Source organism: Schistocerca americana, chromosome 2 (genome assembly GCF_021461395.2).
Source record: "Schistocerca americana isolate TAMUIC-IGC-003095 chromosome 2, iqSchAmer2.1, whole genome shotgun sequence".
Taxonomy (NCBI): Eukaryota; Metazoa; Arthropoda; class Insecta; order Orthoptera; family Acrididae; genus Schistocerca; species Schistocerca americana.
The window spans coordinates 884,958,485-884,975,382 of record NC_060120.1 but is presented as its reverse complement, the minus strand read 5'-3'; the positions used below and the strand labels follow the sequence as shown (position 1 = coordinate 884,975,382).

Sequence of the window (16,898 nt, the reverse complement as noted above, 5' to 3'; positions counted from 1 at the left end):
ATGTCCTTAGGTTAGTTAGGTTTGAATAGTTCTCAGTTCTAAGGGACTGATGATCTCAGATGTCAAGTTCCATAGTGCTCCGAGCCATTTGAACATGCCTAGGATAAAAGGGTTATTTATGGACGAAGTGACCAACCAACCACTCTGAGGGATCTACACAGAATCGCCATTGAGGAATGGGACAATCGGGACCAACAATGCCTTGATGATAGTATGCTACGACGAATACAGGCATACATCAATGCAATAAGACGTGATACTGGGTATTAGAGGTACCGGTGTGTGCAGCTATTTGGACCACCACCTCTGAAGGTCTCGCTGTATGGTGGCACAACATGCAATGTGTGGTTTTCACTAGCAATAAAAAGGGCGGAAAAGATGTTTATGTTAATCTCTATTCCAGTTTTCTGTATAGGTTTTGGAACTCTCAACAGAGATGATGCAAAACTTTTTTTGATGTGTGTATTATTAATAGGTTTCTGTACAAGAATGAAATAATCGCAACTGCCAAAATTGGGAACTACGACGTTGCACCTTCAAAAATACCAACGGAAGACATTATTGCTAATGTACAAGCTGAAATACGTTATTTATCTAAACAAGGCGTAGAAGAAATGGTTGTTGCTTAGGAGCAAACCATCTAACAGTAACGTAACGAAGGGTGAGATGAAGGCTTTCCGAGATTTGAATCCTGTTAAAGACACTCTTCTTATTACCGCTGGTAAAGCGAATACTACAGCGATAATGAAGAAAGAAGAATGTTGCAGTAAAATTAAGGGCTTATTAGAATCAGTAAGATACAGAGAACTAAGGAAGATCTCTTAACTTCTGTCAACTAATAAACTAATAGAAGATTCCTCAATTTTTCCTCTCGACAAGAAGGTTCTCATTGTATTAGAAGTATTGCCATCAAGACTGTATGGTTCACAAAAAATTCACAAACGGGGCATTTCGACCTATGGAATCTCAGACAGCTGATTACAGGAAAAACTGACTTATATTAAAGATTCTCGTCATTTTATCGAAAACTCTAAATTCACCAGGCTGAGTTGCAGTGTTCATAGTAGCTTATTCACATTTCTATTTTTGCAAGTATTACTTACCTCTATTAGATTTTGTATTTGTAATCGTGTTCTTTCCCGCCCACGAGTCCTGTTCTTCTATAATTGCGCTTTACTTGTGCCCACTGTGGCTAAATTCAGCCTGCCCGTTAAGACAGCCGGCCGGTGTGGCCGTGCGGTTAAAGGCGCTTCAGTCTGGAACCGCGTGACCGCTACGGTCGCAGGTTCGAATTCTGCCTCGGGCATGGATGTGTGTGATGTCCTTAGGTTAGTTAGGTTTAATTAGTTCTAAGTTCTAGGCGACTGATGACCTCAGCAGTTGAGTCACATAGCGCTCAGAGCCATTTGAACCATTTGAACCGTTAAGATTTTTAATGATCAACTGTTTCACACTCAGACACTTAGAACGCCAGTATTGGCTTCCCTGATGACATCCTGCGTAGGCTTCGCCAGATTCGAAAGCGGACTATTCTACCTCCGGAATATTTTAGTCAAGAAGCTGTCGCTATTAAGGCACACAGTAAAGCTACATAGCCATGCGAGGTAGCCGCGCGGTCTAAGGCGTCTTGTCAGGGTCCGCATGGCTCCCCCCGTCGGAGGTTCGTGTCCTCCCTCCAGTAAGATTAAGTAGTGTGTAAGCTTAGGGACCGATGACCTCAGCAGTTTGGTCCCATAAGACCTTACCACAAATTACCAAATTTCCAAAAAGCTGCACACTCCCTGAAAAATAACCGCTGTAGTTTTCTCTTGCTTTCTGCCTTTGGTAGTACGAATGTACCAATATCTTGTTGGCTTATATTACAAGAAGACGTCAGTCAATCATCCAGACTGTTGCCACTCCAACTACTCAAAAGTCATTTACCCCCTTTCAGGAGCCAGCTGTTTGTTGGCCTCTCCACAGATTCCCTTCTACTGCGGTTGTGCTTATGGTACGTCTACCTGTGTCGTGGAGACACGGAGGCCATCCCACCTGAAAGGTCAATAATTCATGTGGAGGTGCCACTGATATTTAAGGCGAATGTTTACTGTTAATGACTGTGCGTCAACACTAACTGGCGCGGTACAGTGGGATAACGCACTGTTCAAATAATCAAGAGACAACAATATTCGTGTACAAAACAAATAAAAGTAACCCAGCACCGTATGTGGCTTCGTCGAGTTAGCTGCGTCACTGAAGCTTCGGTGTAAGCACCCCAACCATCAACTGCCAACAGTTGGCTGTTGAAACCAAAGTTTAGAGATGAAATGTGCAACCAGTTTTGTTCGCCACTGATGCGGTATTATACAGGCATCGCGACAGCGTCTTCAGCATCAACTACGGCCTAAAGTCGGCGCACTGAAGCACCGAAACTGGTAGCTACAAAATAAATAAGACCATAACAACGGCTGTAGGCGTTTCATTTTCTTACATACAGAAGTTTGAGGGTGCCCGTTAGTCGTGCACAGATAGCCAAATGGAAAGGTAACAGCTCGCGATAAGCGGGATATCCGAGTTCGATTCCCTGTCCGGCATACGTTTTCACTGCCGTCAGTCGATTCTAGAGCTGATGGTTGTTCATATACGTGCTATTACGATTCCTTTTAATGCACTTGACGCCTCAGCTACTCGGGAAGTCGGTTGAATCCATCCTGTCGGCCACATTTTTTCCCCGGCTCGGTCACCACATCTCGTCGTATCCAACCAGCCTGCTCGCCCGCTGTCGACTACGAACCATGGACCTCAGAGCAGCAGGACAACGAGGGACACTCGCCCCCAGTCACTTTCCTTACTAGGTGCTATCAGCAAATGCACTTCTCCACTGGAGCCCGGCCGTACGCTAACGTGCCTCGCCCGGCCCCCGCGCACCTGTTGGCGGCGAAAGCTCGCCGACATTACGTCTTTGGACGCAAAGAGCGTAATGCGAGCTGTTGGTTCTTGCGGGGCTGCAAAGTCTCAAACAGTAACGGATTTGGTCGACGATAAACTGAACTGCAGCTGACTGGGATCGTAAATTAATTGTATGAGTCACAGAACGGAGGTCCGAGTCTGCGGCCGAAAAAGCCAGAGCGATCACCTCGCAATAACTGCTAGGAAAATATAAGACTGAGAGGACAAAGTTTTGGTGTGAGCAAAAATTTCGCACAATGATTGTCTTCCATGGTTTGGATACGATAGTTCACCAAGACTGTGTAAAACTGTCTGCAAGTGGCTGGAGAAGCACTGTAAATACTACAGCGTACGTCTCCTCTCCGTGGACCGTCAATTAGATGGTTGTGGCACCGTCTCGACCGTCGTGTTATTTTCGAGGAACACTATTGAGAATGATGACTGGGTGTTGTGTGCTGTCCTTAGGTTAGTTAGGTTTAAGTAGTTCTAAGTTCTAGGGGACTGATGACCATACATGTTAAGTCCCATAGTGCTCAGAGCCATTTGAACCATTTTAACTATTGAGGAAATACGTTTCATATGGCTCTGAGCACTATGGGACTTAACATCTGAGGTCATCAGTCAACTAGAGTTAGAACTTCTTAAACCTGACTAATCTAAGGACAGCACACACATCCATGCGCGAGGCAGGATTCGAACCTGCGACCGTAGCAGCAGCGCCGATCCGGCGCAGAACCACTCGGCCACAACGGCCAGCCACTATCGAAAAAATTTAGAGAATCGGCGTGTTAAGTTGACAGCAGAACTATTCTACTGCCACCAGCATACATTTAGCGCAAGATCAAATACGAGAAATTAAGGCTAGTACGGAGGCACATAGACAGTCGTTTTTTCCTCGCTCTGTTTGCGAGTGGAACAGGAAAGAAAACGACTAGTAGTATTACACGGTATTCTCTGCCATGAACCAGACGGTGGGGTGCGGGATATGTAGATATATGTAAGTGTAATGCCAGTTCTGCTACATGCAGTCTTCAGTAGTTATTGGAAGCAGTGGAGAGTTGTCAGTTCTTGACTGAGTATTCGCATCTGACCCAGCAGCAGCGTGTGGTATAAACGGCACCCACTATGCAAGGTAGCAGGGGATCATAAGATAGCTGCTTGACAGAGTGTGTGTGCGTGTGTGTGTGTGTGTGTGTGTGTGTGTGTGTCTGTGTGTGTGTGTGTGTGTGTGTGTGTGTACCAGTAGAATGGCTTAAGTAATTAATCTCTATTAATCTCTGTCCTTGACAACAGCGTTTATCGTTGGGTACTTTTATTTTGTGTTACATTTTAATAATTTTTTCAGGTTTTTGATGCTAATTCTTTTTATAAACTTTGTTACTTCTGTAGACTGAGGTCGTTATATTTGATAGTGAATTAACTAGATAATTTATTTGCAGGTCCTTAAAATCTCGTATGTTGAACTCGAAGATCGTGGCATGTACCAGTGCATAGTATCCAACAATGATGACAACGCTCAGGGAACTGCTGAAATCAGCCTCAGAGGTACCTCTGAAGATTTTTTTCCCTTCGTTCTTAAGCTACAGTCTGTTTAGTCATTAACATTCGATATATCAGTTGTACAATGTATACTGCATGTTCAGGGATTTGTGGCGACAATCAGTACAATGTGTGAGGAATAGGAAATTAAAAGGCTCTCAGGTGAATATTACGATAGTGCCACAAGCCAGTATCCAGCACAACACTACGACAATAAAGATGTAATGGCTCTATGCTCCAAATAAAAATGAGGATTAAAAGTCCCCCAAACTAAATTTTGGGAATAAAGAAATGATTCAGAAAGCGACATGTCGTATTTTTCTGACTTTACATTCAAATGATAAATAGTCACATGTTCTGGAATATGGATAAACTTAATATTTTAATTACCTATTGGTACAACGTGAAAATTGGAATACTGGCCGTCGACATTGTAAAATGGCATGGTGAACTTGCATCAGACGACATAAACAACATGGTGACATGCCCAAATTTTGATACAGAAATGAAACAGTTCTGATTACGTGAATTCGAAGGATCGGGAAAATAAATATTTCTGGTTACAACTAGTCTTAGTCTGTGAAGTGAGGCAGTTGTTGAAATAAATACGATGCGAGTACTGGGGTGATAACAAAAAATTCTCTACAGCTGTAACGGATACTACTAAAACGGTTCGAACTTTAAAATGTGTAAAGAAATCAAAGCTAATTTTACAAGATACACTTTGTTAGCTGTACTGTATAATTAAGTGCAGATCTTGATACACAGTGCTGACTAAGAGTAAAATATGCATCAGAAGGAAATCAAAACTAGTGTCGCAGAATACCCTGATGTGAAGAAAGTTATGAGATAGCGACATCCATATAAACAGAAGGTGGTAATATAACATACACGAAGTATAAAAAGGCAGTGCATTTGTGGAAGTGTCATTTGTAAACAGGTGATTCGTGAGAAAAAGGTTTCCGACGTGATTACGGCCACAGGACGGGTACTAACGGACTTGCTTGAAATAGCCGCAGAATGAACGTGGGACGTACGACGAACGTATCCGTTAAGACAATTCGGCGAAATTTGGCGTTAATGGGCAATGGGAGCAGACAACCGACGCGAGAGCCTTTGCTAACAGCACGATATCGCTCACAACCATAGCCGTTGGTATCGGTGGCTTGGTGAGATGGTTTCGGATTTCAGTTTGTAAGAGCTAGTGGGTGCGTTCGAGTGAGACGCAGATTCCACGAAGATATGGTTTCCAGTTTCCAACAAAACACCATGGTAGCTGGTGGTGACTCCATAACGGTGTGGGCTCTGTTTTCTTGAAATGGACTGGGTCCTCTGCTCGAACTACACCTGTCGTTCACAGGAAATGTTTATATTCAGCTTTATGGAGGCCTTTTGCAGCCGCCGGCCGGGGTGACCAAGCGGTTCTAGGCGCTACAGTCTGGAACCGCGCGACCGCTACGGTCGCAGGTTCGAATCCTGCCTCGGGCATGGATGTGTATGATGTCCTTAGGTTAGTTAGGTTTAAGTAGTTCTAAGTTCTAGGGGACTGATGAGCTCAGAAGGTAAGTCCCATAGTGCTCAGAGCCATTTGAACCATCTGAACCTTTTGCAGCCATTCATGGACTTCATGTTCCCGGCCAAGATGCAACTTTTATGAATGAAAATCCGCCATGGCACCAGGTCACAATTGTTCGCATTAGGTTTGAAGAACATTCCGGAAAATTCTAGCTAATGCTTTGGCCATCACATCGCCTGAAATGAATCCCACTGAAGATTTATGGGACGTAATCGAGAGGTCAGTTCATGCAGAATATCCTGTACCGGCAACACTTTAACAGTTATGGACAAGGATGCACGTAGCATAGCTCAAAATTTCTGCAAGGGACTTCCAACGACTTGTAGAGCCCATGCCACGTCGAGTGTCTGCAGTGCGCCGGGTGAAAGGAGGTCCGACACAATACTAGGAGGTATCCCATGACTTCTGTCACGTCAGTGTGTGGCTGAAGTGGTGACTTAGATACACGGTGCGGACTGTGAATGAGACGTGTATCAGAATGAAATCTAAACTAGTATAGCAAAGTAGTCTTTAAAAGGCGAGTGCGATACACAGTTACGGATAATATCAGGAGTAAATCAAAACTGGTACTGCAGTGAAGCTGGTGTCCAAAACTGTAAACTGCTCTGGGCAGCCGCGCGGTCTTGGACGCCTTGCCACGGTTAGAGGCCCGCCGTCGGAGGTTCGAGTCCTCCCTCGGGCATGGGTGTGTGCGTGTTGTTCTTAGCGTAAGTTACTTTAAGTTAGATTAAGTAGTGTGTAAATCTAGAGACCGATGACCTTAGCACTTTGATCCCATAGAAATTTTTCAAATTTTCAAAACTTAAGGTCGAACATAACTTCCTCAGTGTGGACACAGCCAAGTAACATAGGTGATGAAAGTTGGACCATAGATAGAAATAGCTGCCACAGTTCCATGAAGACGGTAACTGGAAGATGTACGCAATGAGACGAGCAGAAATCACTCTTTTATTCAAAGACAGTAATTACAATGAAGTCACCACGACTCATAATGGTTGCGTGGACATTACAAACGCCACCGACGGCAATGTACGCTCTGTAGCGGTCTCCCGTACTGGCCATAAGGTAAGGGTCTCTATATTAGGGCGTACCACTATACCACCAGAGCGGTTGACAATTGCTGGATAGATGTTGATGCGTGTGGATGAGCTGCAGTATGTCTTCCAACGCATTACAGATGGATTTCTAGAATTTAAATAGAGGCAACGGCTACTCCAGTCACCGAGTATCCTCTCATTCCTAATCTCCACAACCTGCGCTGTCCAATTCGGTCACGCACTGTCATCTACAAAAATGAAATCACGGCCGAATGCAAACCCGAAAAGACGAACGTGGTGAAGAAGTAGCGTGTCACAATAACGTTGACTAATGAGTATCTTGTGTCGGAAGATGTAGGAATCAGTACACCCATGCAACGTTAGCCTTCCCACACCGTAATACATGGACCATCAAAAAGATAACGTCAAGGAGCGCTGTATGTACTGAAACGTCCCCTTTGAAAAATTAATAAATGACTGTGCTGGTAAACTTCTAGGTTATTTGATTTTGAAACAGCTGAGCAAAACTCAACGTACTCAAACAGTTTTCTCTTTACTTATTCTGATCATCACTAAACTGACACACAATATTTTTAGCGCAACGCAATCTGTCTTTCAATAATCCCTACAAGAGAATGGCCCTGACTAACAATAACTGATACCTTTCATGAATCACTTACCTCATAAAAGCCTTCGTTACTCGAACTACTGCAATACACCGAGTGCCAATACTGCCAGCTAAATAAAAGATTCTCACTACTGAAGGCACTAACTACTGGTAGGCACAGTTAGCAAATTAAGGATTGTGATAGAGGACAAACAATGTATTTACCTTAATAGTGTTCAAAAGTCATCATGACACCCATCTTTACAAATTTCCTTTTTCTGGCGGACACACATCCAGATCGTCCGATTACGTTAACTTCTCAAAACTCTGGCATCTCTCTCTTCACATCCACAACTGCTAGTGGCTCACCTCCAACTACCCAACGCTACACAAGTGAATGTTCTAACAATTAGTCCAACCACCCACAGACTACACACAGCGCAGTCAGTGATTTTCATACAGAGCACTGCGTGGCCTTACCAACATAAAAACCTTAACAGCTTACTTACAGTACCTTCGTTCAGCGAGACATGGAAACACGTGATGAACTCCGGAGACATTGTCGAAGATAACTGGTTTGGTGTTCTGGGTGTTGTAGTATGGCTAGGCATTATGGTAAATCGCTGAACACGCCTCGTATGGTGAGACGTGGAAACACACAATGAACCCAGGAATATACTCGAAAATGGTTCTGGCGTTCCAGGTGTTTTGGTATTGAGAGGCATAATGTTGCAGGGGTGTACTGAAGTCCCAATCGATGAACACGATACAGGTTATTATGACACTATTCTCCTTCCCCAGGTACGTCGTTTACTGACTTAATTTTTATAGATGACAGTGCGCGACCGTATCGAAGAGCATACCTGGAGCTGAAACTTCCTGGCAGATTAAAACTGTGTGCCGGACTGAGACTCGAATTCGGTCCCGAGTTCGAGTCTCAGTCCGGCACACAGTTTTAATCTGCCAGGAAGTTTCATATCACCGCTGCAGAGTGAAAATATCAATCTGGATACCTGGAGCTCTTGGCAAGAAAGTGTATTCGGGGAATGGACTGGACTGCCCGATCCCCCGACTTAAATCCCGTCGAACACGTATGGGATGCATTCGTGACAGGCCGTCGGCAGCCGTCGCTAGGATTGTGAAAGAGTATGCTCTGCCCAATTCTCCCATAACGACTGCTGGTTCACAGCAGTCGGCGCACACAATGCTCTCGTGGCGTCCTCGCAGCGAGTATGCAGATTTACTGCAGCAGTCCGCGTGACTGCTTCACACCTGCACCACTAAACGGCCCGAACGGTAGCCCAGAAGCAGTTCCAGGTTACCTATCTAACGGCTACCTGGGCATACAAAGATTTTGCTCTCAATATTTCATATAATTATTGAGTTACTTTAAAAATTTAAAATGCTGTGATGATCTAGTCATTAGGAGATATTACCTTACTGTAAGGGTTTGGCACAATAAGACAAGTGGTAACATCAGAAACTGTGTGTACGTCTCGAAGCAGAGTAACTAATAGCTCACATGTTACCCAGACCATGCAGTATTTGACAATGAAACCAGTTAGCGACTTCCAACAAACTTCATACTTAATTTCAAACCCTTTAGAAAGTTACTGACGCTGAGACCCCTCACAAACTAATGAAATAAAGAAAGAAAGTCTTCGCTCGATACATGCTCGTTCTTCATGCAGTAAAATATCACAACACGACGTTTTAATTTATTATTTCGTTATTATTAACTAGGACTTTGCGTACAGTATACACTTACATCAGAGAAGATACCAGAAAATTATTTTATTGTGCCACACATAGTTTAGGAAAAAACACAGCTTTTAAGAAAAATGTAATTATTTCTCACCATCTGTTGTATAAATATTTTGTTTTTGGATTTTTCAGTAGTCTGTCGGTGAATAACCAAAACTAACAAAACCAATATATGATCAAAGAAGAAAAAAAGCGACGCACCGCGAAGGAGCTAAGCAAACTGGCCATAAATCTATATTCATACGTTTCTCAATGGGAAATCCAAAACTGTGGATCATCGTGTGACGCTGGTACGCAGTTCCACTGCTCAGCTGGGTACCAGGTTGTGAATTTCATTCAGTGTACTCAGCTGGATAGACAGGCGCGTGAACGTCTATACACAGATGGCATTTTGGAGATGCCGTATAGTTGGGCCCAAAGAAGCCGGTTCGAGAAATCGGTGAATCGCTCGACATTTGAATGGCAGCGATGTCACTATTCGACGGTGTTCGCAAGAATGGGTTGACTATGATCGAACGCAGCACCAAGAAGGACGTGTCGATCTAGAGAGGCGACAGAATGTGACGACCAGCCAGTCATCAGAGAGGCACTCAGATGCCTAGATTCACCACCCCATCCATCTGAGAAGCAGCTGATAATACAGTGACCACAAAGACTATTGATAGGTGAGTCACAGAAAAGGGGATGACCATAGGGTGCCCCTTACGCCGGCTATCGTTGATCTCTCTATATCAAAAAGCCCGTTTACAATGGTGTTAGGGTCATTCGGCCTGGAATCTCTTTTACTTGAATGATGAGTCCCACTTCTAACTGAGCCCCGGTAACAAGCGAAGACGTGCCTGGAGTCATCACAGACGGCGCTGGGGTACCAGTCGAGGTGTCGCCCTACATAGGACGCGACAATGAGGAGTGATGATCTCAGGTGCCGTTTCATTTCGTAGCAAGATCCATTTGGTGGTCTCGTCCGCTGCACCCTTACAGCACAGCTGGTACGTCGACGATATTCTACACTCCGTTTTGTTGCCCTTCATGGCAACTCGTCCTAGAGTTACATCTCAGCAAGATAATTCTTACCCACTCTACGTTCTTTGTGATTGCCAGCCCTACCTACGCCAGCAAAGTCTCCAGATCTAAACCCAACCCAGAACTTTTGGACTGTTATGGGCAGGGCCCTCCAACCATCTCGGGATTCTGTCGAAATAACGCGTCAGTTCGACAGGATTTGGCACGATATCCCTCAGGAGGACATCCAGCATCTCTATCCATCAACGGAAAGCCGAATAACTGCTTCCGTAAGAGCCATAGGTGGAGCAACGTGTTACTGATTTATTCAAATTGTGAAGCACTTTCTCTCGAATAAATGATCCAATATTTCCGAAATTATAATGTTACTTATAATCCGTCTTCATTGCAATTTTTTTTATTCATATGACCGGTTTCTGTTCATTCAGAACCATGTTCAGATCTGGTATTTCAGTTACAGGAATAACCCGTCCAATCCAGCAACTTTCACATGCTGCGTAACATGTGAAAGTTGCTGGATTTGGACGGGTTACTCCTGTAACTGAAATATCAGATATGAAGATGGCTCTGAATGAACAGAAACCGGTCATATGAATAAAAAAATTTTCAATCAAGACGGATTATAAGTAACATTATAAAATCACTGATTGCTGTTATCCCATCAGACATTACGTCTGTTTTTGCAAAAATTCGGAAATTGTAATCATTTTTTCGTGCGTAAATGTACATCACATATAGCGATTTCCATCCCATTAGCATAGTTCCTTCGCAGTGCGTCGTATTTTTGTGTTGGTGTGTTATTAGGGTCTAGTGTCTTCATCGATAAAGGTTTGAAGTGCAAACGTCAAATACGTTACACATCACCTCCTATGTAAAGTAAGCAGACGTTTGGAGCCGTGTTATACGTGCAAGTACTATTGCCTAAGGAATCGGGGGGTGGGGGGGAGCTGGGGTTATTACAGGCGTGCTACTAAGACTCTTGAGGAAAATACGCTACGAGCTAACGAAAAAAAATCGCGTTGATCCTATCCGCTAGGGACCCGCAAATTCTCCTCCGGATGTGATAGCGAAGATGATCTAAGAGACCGCAATTTCGAGCGTGGACGTTGGCGAGTGGCGGGTTGTTCCAGAGTGGCCGCCGGTGCTGGTGCGCACCTTCTCCGGCGCGACTGTGCGTCCGGGCGCGTCGTGGCGGGCCACGTGCGAGGCGGCGGGCTGGCCGCGGCCCCACCTCTCGTGGCTGCTGGACGGGGAGCCGCTGCCGGCGCAGCCTCCGGACGCAGAGGAGGAGGAGCCCAGCAGCAGCGCCGTGGTGGTGTCCACTGTGCGCGTGGAGCGCGCGCGGCCACGCGACGCCGGCCTGTACGAGTGCGTGGCGGCCAGCGCGGCGGGCAGCGCGTCGCACCGCGCCCGCCTGCACGTCGCCGGGCCGCCGCACGTCCGGCCCATGGCCGACCGGCGCGTCGCCGCCGGCGCCACGGCGCACTTCACCTGCCGCGTCGCAGGCTTCCCCGTCACGCAGATCCGCTGGGAGCGCGACGGTCAGTCTCACAGCTGTGTCACGTTTCCATCACACTATTCAAACACTACTGGCCATTAAAATTGCTACACCAAGAAGAAATGCAGGTGATAAACGGGTATTCATTGGACAAATATATTATACTAGAACTGACATGTGATTACATTTTCACGCAATTTGGGTGCATAGATCCTGAGAAATCAGTACCCATAACAACCACATGTGGCCGTAATAACGGCCCTGATACGCCTGGGCATTAAGTCAAACAAAGCTTGGATGGCGCGTACAGGTACAGTTGCCCATGCAGCTTCAACACGATACCACAGTTCATCAAGAGTAGTGACTGGCGTATTGTGACGAGCCAGTTGGTCGGCCTCCATTGACCAGACGTTTTCAATTGGTGAGAGATCTGGAGAATGTGCTGGCCAGGGCAGCAGTCGAACATTTTCAGTATCCAGAAAGGCCCGTACAGGACCTGCCACATGCGGTCGTCCATTATCCTGCTGACATGTAGGGTTTCGCAGGGATCGAATGAAGGGCAGAGCTACGGGTCGTAACACATCTGAAATGAAACGTCCACTGTTCAAAGTGCCGTCAATGCGACCAAGAAGTGACCGAGACGTGTAGCCAATGGCACCCCACGCCTCGTGATACGCAAGTATGGCGATGACGAATACACGCTTCCAATGTGCGTTCACTGCGATGTCGCCAAACACGGATGCGACCATCATGATGCTGTAAACAGAACTTGGATTCATCCGAAAAAATGACGTTTTGCCATTAGAGCACCCAGGTTGGTCGTTGAATAGACCATCGCAGGCGCTCCCGTCTGTGATGCAGCGTCAAGGGCAACCGCAGTCATGGTCTCTGAACGGATAGTCCATGCTGCTGCAAAAGTCGTCGAACTGCTCGTGCAGATGGTTGTTGTCTTGCAAACGTCCCCATCTGTTCACTCAGGGATCGAGACGTGGCTGCACTATCCGCTACAGCCATGCGGATAAGATGCCTGTCATCTCGACTGCTAGTAATACGAGACCGTTGGGATCCAGCACGGCGTTCCGTATCACTCTCATGAACCCACCCATTCCATGTTCTGCTAACAGTCATTGGATCTCGAGCAACGCGGGCAGCAATGTCGCGATACGATAAACCGCGATTCGACCTTTATCAAAGTCGGAAACGTGAAGCTACGCATTTCTCCTCCTTACACGAGGCATCACGACAACGTTTCACCATGCAACGCCGATCACCTGCTGTTTGTGTATGAGAAATCGGTTGGAACCTTTCGTCATGTCAGCACGTTGTAGCTGTCGCCACCGGCGCCAACCTTGTGTGATTGCTCTGAAAAGCTAATCATTTGCGTATCACAGCATCTTCTTCCTGTCGGTTAAATTTTGCGTCTGTAGGACTTCACGGTGTAGCAGTGTTAATTTCCAGTAGTGTACATTATACTCACCAGGTTACCTGTTTTTAGTCAGTTGCTTATCCTTATATACGAGGCGTATTCCGGAAGTAAGGTCCGATCGGTCGCGGTCAAAAGTGTTTTATGTGCAATAATTAGCCACACCTTCCAGCAACGTCTCTACACAGTCGGTGCTCCGTCTGAGGCATTTCTCGTAGCGTTGTACCAACATTCCAACACGCTCGTCATAGAGCACAGCCGCCTGCACTTTTCGCCGATTCTCTACACTGAACTGCAGTTCGTTGGATGTGCCAAAACACTGAGTTCATAGCGATTCATGTAAGCAGAGATGAAAATCCGCACTGTATGGAGGACAATCAAACACTTTCCAACGAAAATGCGGCATTGGCGACCTCATTGCCTCTGCAGAGAGCGGCCGAGGACTGTCATGAATGAGGAAATGCATGACAGTTGTGCCATGTGGGATACATCAAATAACGCGAAATCTCTCACTAGCACTCAGACTTGGCGGGAGGCACTGTTTTCTAGTCATCTTTACGTGCTCACGATGCTCTCAGAACTGAAAAGGCAGACGTGATGCGATCAATGGGAATACTAGAGACACTGTCAAACACACGTATGGAAAGCTTTATCAGATTTTCACAGTGGTATCCATTTCGCGACCGATCGGACCTTACTTTCGGAATACGCCTCGTACAAGGCGTTTCAGAGAAAGTACCAATATTTCAGGGAAAGTAGTGTCAACAAATTCAATAAAAAATTTCATTTTATGTGTCCAACAATTTTATTGGTTACAGCGATACAGCTTCTGGAATGTGATCCAAACAAATACCCACATAAGGAAATAATTTTGATCATATTGAACTCCACAGCTCGTTGATTGGAATATTAGTGATTGATGAGAAGTATCACGGTGGTATTAATAGATATTTATAATGTCATGACCAGTTTCACTATGTGCCAATATTACGAAGTAACAAATCTTTATTGGATTGGACGTCTTATGTCACAATACAGGGATTACCCTGGATTTAGCAAACTGATAGTGTCGTAATAAACTAAATCAGCCATGAAACAATAAATATGTATCAGTACAACTTTGATGGTTCTCAATGGTCATTGATATTTGTAATTTGACAACCTCTTCAGCTCGCCTCTTTTTAGTTGTTCACTTTTATTAACCTGGAGGGGAGCTCAACAGGAGTAATGTTATCACAGTTCATGTATGAGCTGATTTCACTGCCTCTTCATAACTCTCTGTATTTCTTCCGAAACATTCAGCTGATCGACGAAAGAAGAAAGTAAAAATTGTTCAGGGAAATTCACGAATACAGAAATACAAGTTGCTGAGGTATGAAGTAAATGGGAAGTGCAGGGAAGCTAAGACAAAACGGCAGCCTGAAAAATGTGAAGAAACCGAAAAAGAAATGATTGTCGTAAGGCCTGACTCAGCATATAGGAAAGTCAAAACAACCTTCGGTGGAATTAAAAGCATGGGTGGTAGCATTAAGAGTGCAACGGGAATTCCACTGTTAAATACCGAGGAGAGAGCGGATAGGCGGAAACAGTACATTGAAGGCCTCTATGAGGGGGGCGATTTGCCTGATGTGATAGAAGATGAAACAGGAGTCAATTTAGGAGAGATAGTGGAGTAAGTATTATAATCTGAATTTAAGAGAGCTCTAGAGAATTTAAGATCAAATGAGGCAGAAGGGATAGATAAAATTCCATCAGAATTTCTAAAATAATTAGCTGAAGTGGCAACAAAAAGACTATTCACGTTGGTGTGTAAAATGTGTGAGCCTGGCGACACACCATCTGACTTTCAGAAAAATATTATCCACACAATCCCGAACACTGAAATAGCTGACAAGTGCGAGAATTATCGCGCAATCAGCTTCACAGCTCATGCATCCAAGTTGCTGACAAGAATAATATACATAAGAATGGAGAAGAAATTTGATGATATGTTAGATGACGATCACTTTAGTTTCCGGAAAGGCAAATGCATCAGAGAGGCAATTCTAAAGTTGTGCTTGATAATGGAAGCTAGATCAAAGAAAAGTCAAGACGCGTTAATAGGATTTGTCGACCTGACAAAATCGTTCCACAATGTCAAATGATCCAAGATGTTCGAATTTTGAAAAAAGTAAAGGTAAACTATGAGGAAGACAGGTTCAAAAGTGGAATTAAAATTCAAAGTGAATGGATATCGGTGATAATATTGGCTGATCACATTGCTATCCGCAGTGAAAGTGAAGAAGAATTTGCAGGATCTTTTGAATGGGGTGAACTGTCTAATAATATGGATTGAGAGTAAATCGAAGAAAGATGAAAGTAATGAGAAGTGGTGTTACAGAGAAACGTTCTGCGCAAAATCGGAGAGGAAAGGAATATGTGGAAAAAAATGTGACAAGGATGATAGTACATATGTTAAGACATGAGGGAATGACTTCCATGTTACTAGAAGGAGTTGTAGAGTGCAAAAATTGTAAAGGAATACAACCAGCAAATAATTAACGACGCAGGATGCAAGTGCTACTTTGAGATGAAGAGGTTGGCACAGTAGAGGAATTCGTTGCGGGCCTCATCAAACTAGTTAGAAGAGGGATGACTCAAAAAAAAAAAAATTCTAACACAGTACTCGGTATATCAGTTTGCTTTATGAGCCACCTTTGGAAGTGAAGACTGCTCCGAATATTGAACAGGCGACATGTAGCAGGATCCTGTGTAACGATCCATGGAATCTGTGGGCATGAAAACATAGGGAAAAAAGTGCGGGAGTAGCATTCTCGACATGTTGCACGGTGAAAGTCGTTTTGCAGAACGGTGAGCAGGTGAAGGGTCCATTGTCCAGTTTGTAGCATGGTTAGAGGAACAACCGAGATAAAGAAAAAAAGCCTCCGTTCCAGAAGGCAGAACACGGTGAGTGAGTGGTAGGCGCTAGGAGATTGCTTAAAGAGATACTAGAGCAGATAAGCAATTCCTGACTTTCCTAAAAACATGACAAAACAACTCTGACCTCCTTAACGTTCGGTAGCTGCAGCAAACATGACGACTATGCTCATGGACAGTTTTTTACATTTTCACAGGAGAGGCTAGCTGATATCTGAATGAGCACCAGCTGATGTGTTGGAAGCGACGCCAGGAGGACGTAACATCATCATCATCTTGGACAGTTTCCAGCCACTGGCTGGGTCTGTCGGGAACACAAGCCTCTCCATCGTGTTCCGTCTTTCCACCAATCCCCCTCTTCCACCTTCGTCCAGTTCTCTCCTCTTCTCGTCACACATTCCTTAACTCCCTTCACCCATCTATCTCTTGGTCTTCCCCTGGGCCTCTTCCCCTCCAGTTGCAGATCAAACATCCTCTTTGGAATTCTTCCCTCATCCATTCTCTTCATGTGTCCATACCACTGCAGTCTTGATTTTTCTATCCTGTCCAGTACTGGTTCCTCCTTTAGTCTTTCCCTCACATACACA

General features: G+C 44.8%; 1 protein-coding gene and 1 non-coding gene across 2 annotated transcripts in view; one reads left to right on the top strand and one right to left on the bottom strand.

Annotated features, from left to right (window-relative positions):
- Positions 1-16,898, top strand: part of LOC124594522 (Down syndrome cell adhesion molecule-like protein Dscam2) — a 363,828-nt gene that overhangs the window by 29,636 nt on the left and 317,294 nt on the right. Inside the window, exons 4-5 of the mRNA XM_047132896.1 lie at positions 4,368-4,473; positions 11,605-12,015. Of these exons, the coding sequence (XP_046988852.1) occupies positions 4,368-4,473; positions 11,605-12,015 (517 nt within the window). The remainder of the gene's footprint in view (positions 1-4,367; positions 4,474-11,604; positions 12,016-16,898) is intronic.
- On the bottom strand, positions 8,509-8,657 carry LOC124596766. The gene has a single exon (XR_006978397.1). It is a non-coding gene; the product is annotated as a small nucleolar RNA snR44 (small nucleolar RNA).